At 40.1% G+C, this 17429-nt stretch overlaps 1 protein-coding gene across 5 annotated transcripts in view; it reads right to left on the bottom strand.

The window, feature by feature from the left end:
* LOC132405202 (gamma-aminobutyric acid receptor subunit beta-2) overlaps positions 1–17429 on the bottom strand; it is a 181805-nt gene that overhangs the window by 11089 nt on the left and 153287 nt on the right. For all 5 annotated transcript variants that reach the window (XM_059989891.1, XM_059989890.1, XM_059989892.1 and 2 more), the window contains exon 7: positions 10758–10910. In XM_059989891.1, coding sequence (XP_059845874.1) covers positions 10758–10910 — 153 coding nt within the window. The remainder of the gene's footprint in view (positions 1–10757; positions 10911–17429) is intronic.

Genomic DNA, 17429 nt, shown 5'->3' with positions numbered 1-17429 from the left:
GCCCACTCTTTGGCTTTTTTGATGGCTTTTATTTCTCTTGGGATGTATATATCTTGTGCCTTCTGAATCGCTTCCAGAAATTTTGGGCTTTCCTGCTCTGCTGTCATCCCTGCCAGCTTTACGTTCCAATCAATTCTGGCCAACTCCTGTCTCATGCATCTGTAATTCCCTTTACTCTCTGTAATACTGATACATCTGACTTTAACTTTTTCTTCTCAAAATAAGGAATGCATTTGTTCATATTATGATCACTTTGCTCTGAGTTACCTTCACCTCTCTAATCAATTCCAGTTCGCTGCACAACGCCCAATCCGGAATAGCTGATCCCCTAGTGGGCTCAACCACAAGCTGCTCCAAAAAGTCATCTTGTCAGCAGTCTAAAAAATCCCCCTCCTGTAATACAGCACCAACCTGATTTTCCCAATCCATCTTCATATTGAAATCCCCCATGACTATTGTAACATTGTCCTTTAGCATGCATTTTCTACCTCCCGTTGTAATTTGTAGATCACATCCTTACCACTTTCTGAGGGTCTGTACACAACTCCCATCAAAGCCTCTTTATCCTTGCAATTTCTTAGCTCGCCCTTCAGACTGTCCGATGTGTATCCTTGGACATTAAGCTCCCGGCTATAATCTTCTTTAAGCCATGATATCTACATCATCTGCAAATGTGCTACAAGTTCATCTACCTGATTCTGTATACTGCATGCATTCAGATATAACACCTTCAATCCTGTTTTCACCCTTTTTGATTTTGTCCACCTTTTGCATCGCAATTTATTCTGTTGTCTACAGTTTTGCCCTATCACCAGCCTCTCCTCACTATGCATTGCCTCTGATGGCCACAGGAGTACCCTGCACCTGCTTCTTAACCTTTTTCCCCTTCCTGACTGTCATCCAGTTTCCTGAGTACTCCATCTTCGGTGTAACTGTCTCTCTGTATGTCCTAACTATCACCTCTCCAACCTCCTGAATGATCCAGAGCTTATCCAGTTCCAGTTCCAACTTTGTTGGACTTCCAGGTGACTTCTAAATTCCTTTTAGAAATTAAGGTTTCTTGGGTGGATAAACAAGTAAAGGCTTAAATTTGTAATCCTGTGGAATATTTCCACCAAGCAATCTCTCGCAATGTCATAAACCAGCAAAAGTCTTTTCTTGAAGTATGTACATTCAAGCATGCTTTCCAATATAATTCAGTCTCATCTATAATATACACTTGTTCAGCACGGTAATTCTTCCCCTAATTATCTGAGCTAAAGTATCAGGAAATGCATTTGCTTTGGCATGTTCAGCAATTACTCTTGCAAACCATCCTCTACTTGTATCAAATTCTTCACTTTTCTGCTTTCTCATTAATTCTTTGAACATGCTCTATGCTTTTTGTTGAATAATCATCCAACCAGCAGGTATTTGGTATTGATTTTGATTTTTATGCCTAATCACCTACAGTTTATTTTTAATTAACGCCAATTCTGTATTTGGGAGGTATGACAATGGTAAAATATTGTGAGAAGTAGACTGTACAGCACAATGTTTGTAACAAATCACAAACACTGCTATCCAATACAGAGTTCAAAAGATGACAATAGACAATAGGTGCAGGAGTAGGCCATTCGGCACTTCTAGCCAGCACCGCCATTCACTGTGATCACGGCTGATCATACACAATCACTACCCCATTCCTGCCCTCTCCAATATCCCCTGACCCCGCTATCTATAAGAGCTCTATCTAACTCTCTCTTGAATGCATCCAGAGACTTGGTCTCCACTGCCGTCTGGGGCAGAGCATTCCACATATCCACCACTCTCTGGGTGAAAAAGTTTTTCTGCATCTCTGTTCTAAATGGCCTATCCCTTATTCTTAAACTGTGGCCTCCAGTTCTGGACTCACCCATCAGCGGGAACATGCTTCCTGCCTCCAGCGTGTCCAATCCCTTAATAACCTTATATGTTTCAATCAGATCCCCTCTCATCCTTCTAAATTCCAGTGTATTCAAGCCCAGTCGCTCCAATCTTTCAACATATGACAGTCCCGCCATTCCGGGAAGTAACCTTGTGAACCTACGCTGCACTCCCTCAATAGCAAGAATGTCCTTCCTCAAATTTGGAGATCAAAACTGCACACAATACTCTAGGTGGGGTCTCACCAGGGCCCTGTACAGCTGCAGAAGGACCTCGTTACTCCTATACTCAATTCCTCTTGTTATAAAAGCCAGCATGCCATTAGCTTTCTTCACTGCCTGCTGTACCTGCATGCTTGCTTTCATTGACTGATGTATAAGAATACCTAGATCTCGTTGTACTTCCCCTTTTCCTAACTTGACTCCATTTAGATAGTAATCTGCCTTCCTGTTCTTGCCACCGAAGTGGATAACCTCACATTGATCTACATTAAACTTCATCTGCCATACATTTCCCCACTCACCCAACCTGTCCAAGTCACCCTGCATTCTCATAACATCCCCCTGACATTTCACACTGCCACCCAGCTTTGTGTCATCGGCAAATTTGCTAATGTTACTTTTAATCCCTTCATCTAAATCATTAATGTATATTGTAAACAGCTGTGGTCCCAGCACCGAACTTTGTGGTACCCCACTAGTCACAACCTGCCATTCCGAAAGGGACTTGTCAATCGCTACTCTTTGTTTCCTGTCAGCCAGCCAATTTTCAATCCATGTCAGTACTCTGCCCCCAATACCATGTGCCCTAATTTTGCCCACTAATCTCCTATGTGGGACTTTATCAAAAGCTTTCTGGAAGTCCAGGTACACTACATCCACTGGCTCTCCCTTGTCCATTTTCATAGTTACATCCTCAAAAAACTCCAGAAGATTAGTCAAGCATGATTTTCCCTTCATAAATCCATGCTGACTCAGACTGATCCTTCTACTGCTATCCAAATGTGTCATAATTTCATCTTTTATATTTGACTCCAGCATCTTTCCCACCACTGACGTCAGGCTAACTGGTCCATAATTCCCTGTTTTCTCTGTCCCTCCTTTCTTGAAAAGTGGGACAACATTAGCAACCCTCCAATCAGCAAGAACTGTTCCTGAATCTATAGAACATTGCAAAATGATTACCAATGCATCCACGATTTCTAGAGCCACCTCTTTAAGTACCCTGGGATGCAAACCATCAGGTCCTGGGGACTTATCAGCCTTCAGACTCAACAGTCTATCCATCACCGTTTCTTGCCTAATATAAATTTCCTTCAGTTCATCCTTTACCCTAGTAAATGACTAGCATTTATGCAGGAGACTCAAGATGTCTTGCCAATAAGTATTTTCTTTCACCCAAAATTTGAAGAAAACTAGTTCTGCCATTATGATGAACTAAAATATGTGCATACGCCAGACCTTTAGGTTCATAGGAATTTGTTCATATGTATATGTGTCCATGAGTCAGATGTTCATAATCGAGGGACAACCAGTATATTCAGTGATCAGAATCTGTTTTGTTTGTGGTTTTTCTTGGTGATATGTAACATGTACAAAGTAAAATGGGAGATTAAAAATGCATGCCAAAAGGGCAATGTTCTAATTGTCATGGGGGAATTCAATATGTAGGTATATGTATAAGAGGGGGAATTTCTAGAAGGACCTACGCAGATTAGGAGAATAGGCAAAGAAGTGGCAGATGGAATACAGTGTTGGAAAGTGGATGGTCATGCACATAGGTAGAAGAAATTAAAGGCTAGACTATTTCCTAAATGGAAAGAAAATACAATACAACTGAGGCACAAAGGGACTTAGGAGTGCCTGCGCAGGATTCTCTAAATGTCAATTTGCAGACTGAGTCTGTGGTGAGGAAGGTAAATGCGATGTTAGCATTTATTTCAAGCAGACTAGAATATAATAGCAAGGATAAAGCCCTGATGAGACCTCACTTGGAGTACTGTGAGCAGTTTTGGGCACATTATCTTTCAAAGGATGTGCTGAAACTGGACAAGGTTCAAAGGAGATTCACGAAAATTACTGCAGGTTTGAACATCTTGTCTTATGAAAAACGCTTGATGGCTCTGGACCTGTATTCACTAGAATTTTAGAAATTCACTCCTTTTAGAATTGAGATGAGGAGGAATTTCTTTAGCCAGAGAGTCGTGAATCTGTGGAATTCATTGCCACAGGAAGCTGTGGAGGCCATGTTTGTATGTATATTTAAGGCAGAGTTTGATAGATTCTTGATTGGTCAGAGCATGAAGGAATACAAAGAGAGGGCAGAAGATTGGGGCTGAGAGGAAAAATGGATCAGCCAGGATGAAATGGTGAATGGTGAATGGTCAAATGGCCAATTCTGCTCCTATGGCTTATGGCCTAATAGGAATGTGATTCAAGGAGTCAATGTGCCATGTACAACTGGCAAGCTTATAATCTTAGCACAAGATGAACTTTGCTCTCCTGTAAGCTCCTTAATATGCATTGTAAACAGGAAAAAATTGCAGATATCTCTTACAGATCTTGAAGAAGAGAGAACAGTAAATAAATAACCATCTGATATTTCACAGTTGTGAAGATCCTTGTCCTGCTCAATCTTATTAGTCACAGCTGCCTACATATTTCAGAAAGGGTAATGGTGGATGTGAATATATTCTGATACTCATCACCACATTCTTTCTCTCTCACTCTTAATCACTGTCTTGCACTTACTCTTTTTCCCTAGCATACTATATATCTACTAGCAACAGACACATCTGGAAGAAAACAGGTTTTGTTACAATTTGTATACACAAAATAATTTCTTCAATCACACCACTTTCTGTAAACTTAATAAACTGTAAGAACACCTTTAAGCAGCAATCTGTAACATTTCAATCAACATTCTATTCAAATGAGTTAGTAAATCCACTTGTAATTTATAATATCTTTATTCAGAAGAGGGATTGACTTTCTTAGTGTTATCTGGCAAATACATGTTGCAACATTTTAAGCTGTGTCTTCAGCTAGCTAAGCCAAAATAGCTTCTTTTTCTAAGGGCCAGTTAAACATCAGTGGCACCAAAACACATTGCACATTGATTGACATTGCAGTCTGCTAAGTACAGTATTCAAGAGTCCTGTTGTACATGAATAATACATTTCTAGCACTCTACCTAATGTTGTGACAAGAGCAACTTGAAATACTAAACAGGGCACCAATTTTTTGTCTAAATACTCTAAACAGAGTTAACCTGCAGTATATAAGGATAGTTGTCAAATCAATTAAGATATAGGACTACTAATCAGGAAGCATAGACAATCTAATTATCTAGGCAAGACTAGTCATCCATGTTTGCCTGCAGCAAAACCTAGTCAATATGCGGTCATAGAAAATAAATGGCAAACAACATTCATGCTACACAAAAGTCAAATGTATAACCAGCATAAATCCTCTGCAGACATATATTGGTCATAATAATTTTCAGAGACTTGACTGGGTCAGCTGTACAAACATTGCAGTTAGAACTATGTCATAGATCAATCACCTTGCGGTGCAGATTTGCCTTCTGCATCCTAAGCCTGAACAAGTACTTACACGCACCAAATGACAAATTACTTTCCACTTTCCTGGGAACCTGCAGTTTTAGCAATGCTAGTGAAGCTCAGCACCATCCAGTACAAGGTTCCTGGGGAACATACTTTTCTCTATATCTCAAATATTCTCTCCAAGTACACTGTGCTGGATTTGTAACTACAAAGTATAGATACATCCCTAGATTAATACAACAAAACCTTCCAAATGCTGAGATGAACAAAGGCAGTTGATACATGGGAGTATGGCCATCTCAGGATGGACCTAGGAAAATAACATTAAACCGTGGAAGGGCAAATTACATTAGGAGCTTGGTATGTGTAAATCGGAAGCTGAAACTGTTGCTGGACAAGTTCCTATCTAACATGTGGGAGTCATTTAAAGTCCAGGACAACCTAGCATGGGCATGTCCATTAAAGAGGAAGGACATAAACGTTAATGTAAGGGACCCTTGGATGATGAGAGAGATTGTAAAGTTAGTCAAAAATAAAAAGGAAATCTATGCAGAAGCTGAAATCAGAGAGGGCCTTTGATGTGGTCCCATTACACAAGAAGGACCGACCGAAAGTCTTGAATGATTACCGTCCAGTAGCCCTAACCTCATTACATCATGAAGACCCTAGAGAGACTGGTTCTGGCTCATGTCCAATCCCTGGTCAGATCAGCCCTCGATCCCCTGTAGTTTGTCTACCAGGAGCCCACTGGAGTTGATGATGCTGTCTTCTACCTTCTAAACAGAGCCTACTCCCATTTGGCTTGCTGGTTGAGTTGGCGGCGAGGAAAGCAAATGCCATGTTAGCATTCATTTCAAGAGATCTAGAACACAACAGCAAGAATGTGATAATGAGGCTTTATAAGGCACTGGTGAGGCCTCACTTTGAGTGCTGCAAACAGTTTTGGGCACCTTATCTTGGAAAAGATGTGCTGGCATTGGACAGGATCCAGAGGAAGTTCACAAGGATAATTCCAGTAATGAAAGGTTTATCATACAAGGAATGTTTGATGGTTCTGGGTCTATATTCACTGGAATTCAGAAGGATGAGGGGGGATCTCATTGAAACCTTCCAAATGTTGAAAGGCCTAAGAGTAGATGTGGAAAGGACGTTTTGCATGGTGGGAGAGTCTTGGGCAAGAAGGCACAGCCTCAGGATAGAGGGGTGCCCTTTCAAAACAGAGATGCACAGGAATTTCTTTAGCTAAAGGGTGGTGAATTTTTGTAATTTGTTGTCACGGGCAGCTGTAGAGGCCAGGTCACTGGGTGTATTTAGGCAGAGATTGACAGGTTAATGATTGGACATGGTATCAAAGGTTACAGGGAGAAGGCCAGGAACTGGGGTTGAGAAGGAGAAAAAAAAGGAACAATTATGATTGAATAGTGGAGCAGACTCGATGGGGCAGATTGCCTAATTCTTCTTCTGTGTCTTTGATGCACCATCAATAACTCTCTCTGAGACGTAAAGGCGAGATATCGGCTTTTATTGACTGGAAGAAGGAACAAGCAGTGGTTGACCACCAAATTACATCCTGGAGACAGAGGCTGGGCTCAGACCTCAATCGCCTTTATACCGGGGTCTGTGGGAGGAGCCACAGGAGCAGTCAGCAGGGGGCATGTCCAGCCAGGTATATGTAGTTCACCACAGTCTTATGGCTTAGCAGGGCAGCACAGTAATGATTGTGTTTTGTGATTTCTCAAGAGCCTTCAATACCATAGAGGCTTAAATACTGGGGGGAAAGCTTCATTCAATGCAGGTTGGCATGTCCATTGCATCCTGGATAATAGACTACTTGTCTTGCAGACCGCAGTTTGTGTGGCTTCAGTGCTGTGTGTATTGGCTCCCTTCCTGTTTACCCTGTATACCTCGGAATTTCTGCAGAAATTCTCTAATGACTCAGCAATAGTTGGGTGTATAAAGGGATGATGGGAGACAAATACAGGGCCCTGGTAAAGGACTTTATTGAATAGTACAAGCTGAATCATCTGCAGTTCAAGATCAGTAAGACAAAGGAGATGGTGATGAACTTTAAGACTAAGCCTGCACTGCTCCCTGTTACTATTGATGATGAAAACCTACAAGTACCTGGGGATGCATCTGGACAACAGACTTAAGTGGAACACCAATGCAGAGGCTGTGTACAAGAAGGGCCAAAGTTGCCCCTACTTCCTGAGGAGACTGAGGTCCTTTGGCCTTGCCTTCTCATGTTCTACCAGTCTGTTGTTGCCAGTACAATCTTCTATGCAGTGGTGTGTTGGGGCAATTGCAACAACATGAGTAATGTCAAAAGGCTCAATAAACTAATTAGAAAGGCTGCGTCTGTTAGAGGAGTCAAACCGGACATACTGAAGGCTGTGGTAGAACAAAGGGCCCTCCGGAAAATCCTGGCAATTCTGGACAATGTTTTTCACCCTCCACATGACACCTTAGCTGAACAGAGGAGCACTTTTAGTGAAAGACTAAGACAACAGCGCTGCTCCAAAGAGCACTATATGAGGTCATTCTTATTCTCAACCTTTAGGCTCTAAATTGTGTTAGGTTGTTATTAACCTTCTTTTTTACCAGTACTCTGTTTAAGCTCTGTTTAGGTCTGTTAACCTAGTATGCAATACCACCATAACTTCTTATCTGGACAGTGTGAATGTGCACCCATTACTGTATATTACAGTAATTCTTGCACTATCATCTTATCAGTACAAACTTGTAAATCTTGCAGATCTTATTTTAAAGGTAACTTTTTTTAAGTCTTTCTTACTTGTCTTCTAATATTTATATATCTGTGCACTGGTAATGCTACTGTGACACTGTAATTTCCTTTGGGATCAATAAAGTACCTATGAATATAAAGAAAGCTGGAAACAACCCAAGTAATCAAATAGGAGAGCCAAAAGTGAAAAGTGCAGTGAAAGGCAGGCGGAACACCATCAAAGGCGGTGAGTTCTTTCTCCTTGTGTGGGGATTTTTTCTTATTTTTTTAAACCATAGAAGAAAGATAGGATCCAATGGACAGCCATCATTGGAGTGGAGGCTAGAGTCAGAGTGGGAACTTAGTGGCTTTGATACAAGAGGCTTCCATGAGAATAGGCTGAAGCCAAAGAAACAGATACAAAGGGTCGGTTTTTCCTTTCGTTATTGCTGGTCTTGGTTGTCCATCATGCTGTGCAGGAAGGGTGGCAGATATGGCAGTGGAATGCTCCTCTTGTAGGATGTGGGAATTCATGGAAGCTGATGGTCTCCCTGATGACTACAGAGGCCTGATGACTGAAAGGCCTAAACGGAGTGGATAAGGAGAGAATGTTTCCTATAATGGGAAGTCTACAATCAGAGGGCACAACCTTTGACTAGAGGGACATTTATTTAAAAGAGAAATGAGGAGGAATTTCATTAGCGAGAGAGTTGGGGGGGGGGGGAATCTGTGTGATTCATTAACCCAGACAACTGAGGAGGCCAAGTCATTGGGTATATTTAAAGAGGAGGTTGATCAGTTCTTGATTAGTCAGGATGTTCATGGTTATGGGAAGAAGACAGCAGAATGGAGTTAAGAAAGATATATATAATTCAGCCATGATGGAATAGCAAAACAGACTTGGTGGGCCAAATGACCCAAGTCTGCCTCTCTGTCTTATAGTCTACTCTTACTGGCACATGACACAAATTGGAATCCAGAGATTATTACCCTTGATGTCCTGCTTTTCACCTTCCTACCTGACTCTCTATATTCTCTTTTGAGGATCTCAGCCCTTTTCCTATCTACTGTATGTTGCTGGTAGTAATATACACCCCTCCCCCTTAAGAAAGCTGTGGACTGGATTTGAGACAATTCTAACCCTGGACTTGGGAGGCAACATTCTATCCACGAGTCTCTTTCACATCCACAAAATCTCCTATATCTTCACTATATGTGTATGAGATGACGAGAGGCATTGATCATGTGGATAGTCAGAGGCTTTTTCCCAGGGCTGAAATGGTTGCCACAAGAGGACACCGGTTTAAGGTGCTGGGGAGTTGGTACAGAGGAGATGTCAGGGGTAAGTTTTTAGCAGCAGAGAGTGGTGGGTGCATGGAATGGGCTGCCGGCAACGGTGGTGGAGGCAGATACAATAGGGTCTTTTAAGAGACTTTTGGATAGGTACACGGAGCTTAGAACAATAGAGGGCTATGGGTAAGCCTAGTAATTTCTAAGGTAGGGACATGTTCGGCACAACTTTGTGGGCTGAAGGGTCTGTCTTGTGCTGTAGGTTTTCCATGTTTCTATGTTTCCCCTTACCATTGAATCCACTGTCACCACTGCAATCCTCTTTTCTCCCCTTTTTTTCTGAGCCTCAGAGCCAGACTCACTGCCACAATGATTTGATCGCTGGGGCTTTCCCCAGGTAGGTTGTGCCCTTAATTTTATCTGAAGCGGTATGCCTGTTATGGAGAGGAACAGCCACAGGGTTACTCTGCACTATCTTTCTATTTTTTTTTACTCTCTCCTGACAGCTACTACCTGCCTCCTGCAACTTAAGGGTGACCACCTCCCTGTAGCTCCTATATATCACCCTCTCATTTTCACATATGAGCTGAAGCTCCAAGTCTCTTACACAATTTGCAAAGAGTTGCAGTTTGATGCACTTCATGCCGATGTCGTTATCAGAGAAACTGGAAGTCTCCCAGATGTCCCACAACTTGTCTGAGAAGCACACCACTGACCTAGGATCCATTCTCATTACTCTAGCTAGGCACTAGTGAAGAAAGAAATGTAAAATTGACAGAAACCTCAATCTAGCCTCTGCCACTCCTCACTGAAGCCTCTTGAGCCAAAGCCTCAGTTCCCTCTTTTTGTCCCACATCAAAGATGGTTGCTCCCACAATGGACGCTCTGCAAGAATCTAACTTTTTTTTTATTAGCCCTTACCAAGTGACTAATTACCCAAATAAGCTCAGTCTCTGCAGGAAGTCCCACCAGGCCCCCAGTCATTTTAAATCTGGTGCTAAAATCTCCAAGCAACTTTTCCGATCAGTCTCAGTTAAATAACAAAACTTAGTTCTAGCAATCTGGGCTAGGCAGAGATCAAGCAGAATTGCAAGGCCTTCGGCTTTAGGCAGTGAAAAGTTACAGCTGGTACTAGATAATAATTTGTATGATGAGGGATCTTAATTGTCATTTATCAAAATAATTAATTGAATGAATACATCAGCTGGAATATAGCAGGAAGAAAGAATTATCAGTATGTGTGCTAAGCCACAAGCATTTAAACAGTCATACCTAGAGCAACTCTTGCAGCTGATGCATCGTAATTAATCCAAAAAGACACCCAAGAGAGGATGGTGATCAAGATGGAGGGCATATATGTTTGCAGAATGAAGTAACCAATGTTTCTTTTAAGCTTGAAGCTGAGGGAAAGCCTGGGGTAAGCACCTGAAAAATACGTAAATACTTTCAGCTCCATTTGTGAACAAAGTATAGAAAATTTTTATTTCCCAACAAGCAAACAAAAGAAAACATTAAAATCCATTAATCATTACCTGTTCCTAAAAATAATGGTTAATTGGATAAAAGGTAAAGAAATAAACCATTGCATATAAATTATCCTTTGAAATGACCAAGTTAGCTATACATTGAGACAGGGCTGATGTTGATTTAGATTGGGTAGTTATAGAACAGAGCTTGGTTGCACCACATTCTCCACTTAACATTCTCTCACAACATGTGGAAAACAAGACTAATCTAAATCCTACACTATTTCACTCAAGGAGTGTGTGGAGTACAATTTATAAAGCTTGTAAAATGTCACATTTAAATCAGTTATACTCTCGCTCTGGAATAACCCTGTGAGACGCATTGGGAAAAGAATGGTGTACTGGAAAGAATGGAAGATTAAAGGTGTAAATACAGTAGGTGATCTCTATGAGAATGGAACTTTTATGTCATATGTGGATTTGCAGAGGAAATATAACTTTGTAGATAAAGGGAATTTCTGGAAGTATTTACAAATAAGATTGCGTTAATAGCATATTCAAGAATGGTGGCCCACAAAGTAACCCTTTAACTGAATACTTTACACTACCACAGGAAGTTCATAAAGTATCAGTGTTTTATAAAATGTTCAAGCACTCTGTGGGTGAACCGTGTAACAATCTCAAAGCAGTACGGCAGAAGGATCTTGGAAGTGATATTGAAGATAATGAGTGGTCAAATATTTTATCAAATGTGGGTAGACATATCAGGGAAGTGAGAGGGAAATTTATTCAGTATAAGATAGAACACAGATATTATTGGACACCAACTAGACTCTACAAAATGGGGATTGTTGATAATCATTTCTGCTGGAAATATAAAAATGAGGTTGGCACATATTTTTACATGATTTGGGAGTGTTCCATGGTTCGTCCATTTTGGTGTAAAGTTCTTGATTTATTGGGGAATAGGTCGGGTCCTACACTGCCCTTGTGCCCACGGCTTTGTCTCCTGGATGATAGGACAATGATACCTAATGTAAACAATGACAAATTTACTATTTTAAAGGTGGGTCTATTCACAGCTGCAAGAATTATATTGCAAAACTAGAAAAAACCCAAATGTCCCACTGTGAAGAAATGGACTGAGGAAATGGTTAAGATTTCATCATATGAACACTTGTTGGGAAGAATTAACAGTGAGGGAAAAGTGCAAGATGCGTGGGATCAATTTTGGTTGTATGTTAATTTAAACTTAAATTAGGTTTTTTTTAAATGTTTTCCTGTCATGGGATGGCTGTGTAAATATGCTGTACTGTATCTGCTCTATGATATGCTGTGCTGCTTTGTAAAATAAGAATAAATAATAATAAAAATTTGAATTACAAAAAAAAAATCATTACATTGTTTAGTCATTCAAATATATGTTGCCTTTCAGATATCATAGTTGATATGTAAACATTTTACGAATCTACCTTTTCCTCATATTCGTTACATTTTTTGGTTAATAAAAAAATCTATCAGTTTGAGACTGAAAATCAATTATGCCACCAGAAATTCAGTATGTGAAATTGCTATCAATATGCATTCAGAATTGTTGTTCAATTTCACTCATGAAAATGCCTGATTCTTATTTTTAAACTATGCCACATTGCCCTGGATTCAAGTTTCAAGTTCAGAATTCAAGATTCAACATTATTTATTGTCATTCTTCAGTTCACAAGTGTAAAGGAGAACAAAACGATTTACTGCAGACCCAATGCAACATGAAAAATACACAGTAAGCATAAAGAACACAATAACTATACCTATAAAAGCAACCCTATAAAACACAATGGATAAGTAAATGTCATATACAGTCAGATTGTATGTACATAAAGTAACATGAGGTGATGCGTATATAGTAGTAACGGGGTGGTGAAGTGGGTTAATGGGTGGAGGTGTTAATCAGGTTGACTGCAAGGGAGAAGAAACTTCTTGAGTCTAGCGGTCCTAGCATGGATATTGAGTAGTCTCTTCTCTGATAGGAATGGGACAACCAGTTCAGATTCCCCAACCAATATAATGTTTCTTTAGGTCGATATTATCAGTCACCTTTAATAATAATTAAATAAAAAATAAAATCACACATTAACTCTCTGGATTCCAGTTAAAAATGACCTTAGTTTCTGTATTTTCTGCATGTAATTCAACTTCTGGAATCTAAGTACTGTTCTGATAAATCTGTGCTACTCTACTTATAAGGTTTTCCTCAGTGGTGATACCAGGAACTGCTTACTGTACTTTAAGTGTGCTGTAACCAGAACTTAAATATAGCTGCTACCCACTTGTACTCCGCAATTCCCTCAGCCTTGCTGATTACATTCTGTTCTTCTCCATGATATTTTGATGACCTATATACACAACTGCTCAAGTCACTATAAGTCTTACTGCTTTTAGTTTTAAACAATTAGTAAAACACTTTATTTGAATCCTTTTTAGGGACCCATGGCTGTTAACATTCACACTTTTCAGACAGTATTAAAGGAATTGCATTTATTTTGTGGATTCAACCAAGTGCTTTTCAGAAGCATTATCAAGTCAATTTCTCATCAAGCCAAGCAAAGAGCTGTTAAGATATTTGACTAAAGCAAAGAAATTTAGTTGTTTTCAAGAAAATAAAGTCCAGTGTATTTCACATTAATGAGCTGAAGAGACAATTTAAAATGGTTCTGTTACTAAAAATACAAAGCAAAAGGAGCCCGGGGTGCTAAATTGATTGAAATTAGAGCATGAGGGAGGGGTAAAACTATTAGAATATGAAAGAGGATTCTAAAATTTAGGTGTTGCCTAATTGAAAATATAAGAGAAAATGGAATTTGGTTAGAATTATGGTAACAGAAACAATTTCACATGAAATTAAGTTTGTATATGGTGAACATGGTAAAGGAAATCACTGAAAGAGCAAAGCAGAAGGCAAGGATAAGTGTTTCAACAGCAGATGAACTAATATGTCAAAATAGTCAAACATTAATCTTTTTAAATAAGATATAAAATTTCCAACAATGTAATACTAATTTCAACTAACATGATTTTAATAAAACATCATAAGCATAGCTATTACACTGATGGAAAACTTCCATTTGAAATAAACAAGCAATCATCACAACATTCTGGCAATTGAGGAAGTGCAGCGTAGATTCACTAGGTTGATTCCTGGGATGGCAGGGCTGTCTTACGCAGAGAGATTGGAGAGATTGGGCTTGTACACGCTGGAATTGAGGAAATTGAGAGGGGATCTGATTGAAACATTTAAGATAATTAAAGGATTTGATAGGATTGAGGCAGGAAATATGTTCCAGATGTTGGGAGAGTCCAGTACCAGAGGGCATGGATTGAGAATAAGAGGTCAGTTATTTAACACAGAGTTGAGGAAGAGCTTCTTCTCCCAGAGAGTTGTGGAGGTGTGGAATGCACTGCCTTGGAAGATGGTGGAGGCCAATTCTCTGGATGCTTTCAAGAAGGAGCTAGATAGATATCTGATGGATAGGGGAATCAAGGGATATGGGGACAAGGCAGGGACTGGGTATTGATAGTGAATGATCAGCCATGATCTCAGAATGGCGGTGCAGACTCGAGGGGCCGAATGGTCTACTTCTGCACCTATTGCCTATTGTCTAATTGTGAACTCCTTAGTTAATTTAAGAGAGTTTGATTTCCAGGTTACAATCCAACAGCTCATGCAGGGAAATCACTTGAGAAGTGCAACCATTTCTGTTCTTCAATCTTCAAATTATGTTCAATGCATATATCTTCTCCAGAAAGCAATATAAATGAAACTAGGGCCTTAATTATTTTTAGGGTATGAATCGCATTACTTATTCTCCCCACAGTCTCATTAACTGCTCCCAGATTCCACCATTAACCTACACTCTAAGGGCAATGTACAGGGGCTAATTAACATATCAACCCACGTCTTTGACATTTTAGAGAAATCAAGAACACCTGGAGGAAACGAATGCTATCGGAAGGAGAATTTTCTAATTAAACATAGACTTCACCTAAGGTAAGGAGTAAACCCAAGTCTTTGGCAAGGAATAGCAGCAGCTCTTTTAGTTAGATCACTGTGCCACCCAAAGACTCAGCACATCTCAAGTATCTCATCAGTATAAGAGATCTGAGTCCGTGTGCAAGCAGATATGAACTAATTATCCCCTTGGTGGAGAACTGCTGAACTATTTCTTGGAGTTGCATTTTATTTGGCATAATTTGGGGAAAATGGTAGATTATTGCTTGAAATTGTTTTATAACATTGAATCAGAAGTGCATCAAAATGAAATTACTCATTTGTATGCCTGATTGAATACATTACATATTCATCTAGCCTACAAGGAAAATACAATTGTTATTGCTGCTTGCCCCTAGATACAGTATTCAATTGGAAGCTGATTGCCAGTTCATCAAGGAGGAGAATCTCTAAGAAGTGACAGTTCTGAACTGACAGCAGTCAGTGACACCCAATCCCCACATTCTGGAAAGATCGTAATGGATTGGAAAACCGAAAATGGAATATACAATTCAAGAAGAGAGAGAGACTGAGCAAGAGAATGTAGGTCAGCTGACTCAACATCTGTCACTAGGAAAAAGTTGGAATCTATAATGAAAGGTGAAAGGAAATTTAGAAAATTATAGAATTGACTAGAGTGAACAGTTTTTTAATGAAAGGAACAATATGATAGACAAATATCTGAGGATATCAAGTTCAATTTATTGTCACACAAGTATAATGCCATATGAAACAACATGGCTCGTAGTCCAAATTGAACAACACAATACCTGTAACTCACACACACAACATAAAGTAATATCACAGATAAATAAAAATAAATATATAATGTTACAAGCAGATGTGTAAAGGGAATCAATTCTTGTAGCATATACACAATTCCAAAAAGATTTAGATAAGGTATCAAAAAAAAATTATGAATTAAGACAGGAGCACACTTAACCTGGACCACTAAGCTGATTCAGCAGCACATTTCTCATCTTAAAATTGAGAAAGTATAAGCTAATCATCTGGTTTGTTGTTTGTCCATCGTCGTCATCGATGAAGACCTCAACACCGTTAGTCACTTTCAGACTGAATGTGGTGTGTCCAAAGACAACTGGTCAGGCCAATTTGGGCACGAAATGTCCTGGCACATGTTGGGCAGATACGTGTAGGCATTACAGTTGCTGTGCTCGTGGCTCTGGGCTTGCGCACCTCATGCTTATGTTGTGCTTCAGCAATGCGCCTTGCTTTGTAAGCTTAACAGCCGTTATGGATAAGGCCAAACTAGGTAGGGCGGTTTTGTGCCAGCATTCCTGAATGCCAGCATTCATCAGTCCTGACGAAGGGTCTCAGCCCGAAATGTCGACTGATCTTCTTCCTATAGATGCTGCCTGGCCTGCTGCGCTCCACCAGTATTTTGTGTGTGTTGCTTTCATTTCAGAACCTTGAGCTTTTACCCAGTAAAAGCTGAGTAGATCTGCTGCCTTTTAAGTAAAAGATAGGGTCCTTTACTAAGTATCATTACTAAGAGCAATGAAATAAATGAGTTTTGCATCAGTCTTCATTTCAATCTGTCCACCTCACACTAGCAGTGTTTGAGGTGCTGAAGGATGTGAGGGAAGAGAAGTGAGTGCAGTTACTCTTACAAGGGAGAAGGTACTCAAAAAGCTGAAAGATCTAAGGGTACATAAGTCACCCGGACCAGATGAACTGCACCACTGCACCTTAGGGTTCTAAAAGTGGTAGTGGCAGAGATTGCAGAGGCGTTAGTAATGAAGAAGGGAAATGCAATATTAGCATTTGTTTCAAGAGGTTTAGAATACAAGAGTAGGGTTCTGATGTTGAAGCCTTATAAGGCACTGGTGAGGCCTCACCTTGAGTATTGTGAACAGTTTTGGGCTCCTCATCTAACTAAAGGTGTGCTGCCATTGGACAGGGTTCACAAAGAGGATTCCAGGAATGAAAAGGTTATCATATGAGGAATGTTTGATCGCTCTAGGTCTGTACTCGTTTGAATTTAGAAAGATGAGGTGGGATCCCATTGAAACCTTTTGAATGTTGAAAGGCCTAGACAGAGTAGATGTGGGAAGGATGTTTCCTATTGTGGGGGATTCTAGGACAAGTGAGCATAGCCTCAGGATCATAGGGCATCCACTTAAAACAGAGATGTAAAGAAATTTCTTCAACTTCTGGGTGGAAATTGCTGCTATAGGCAAGTGTGGAGGCCAGGTTGTTGGGTGTATTTAAGGCACAGCTTGATAGGTTCTTGATTGGACAAGGCATCAAAGACTTTGGGGAGAAGCCTGGGGAGTGGGGCTGAGGAGGGGAGAAAAGGATCAGCCATGATTGAATGGCTGACAGACTCGATGAGCTAAATGACCTAATTCTACTCACAAGTTTTATGGTCTTATTTGGATAGTCAGTATGGCTTTGTGCATAGTAGGTTGTCTC

Source organism: Hypanus sabinus, chromosome 15 (assembly GCF_030144855.1).
Source record: "Hypanus sabinus isolate sHypSab1 chromosome 15, sHypSab1.hap1, whole genome shotgun sequence".
Lineage (NCBI taxonomy): Eukaryota > Metazoa > Chordata > Chondrichthyes > Myliobatiformes > Dasyatidae > Hypanus > Hypanus sabinus.
Note: the sequence above shows the minus strand (reverse complement) of the source record. Positions and strands in the feature narration are given on the sequence as shown.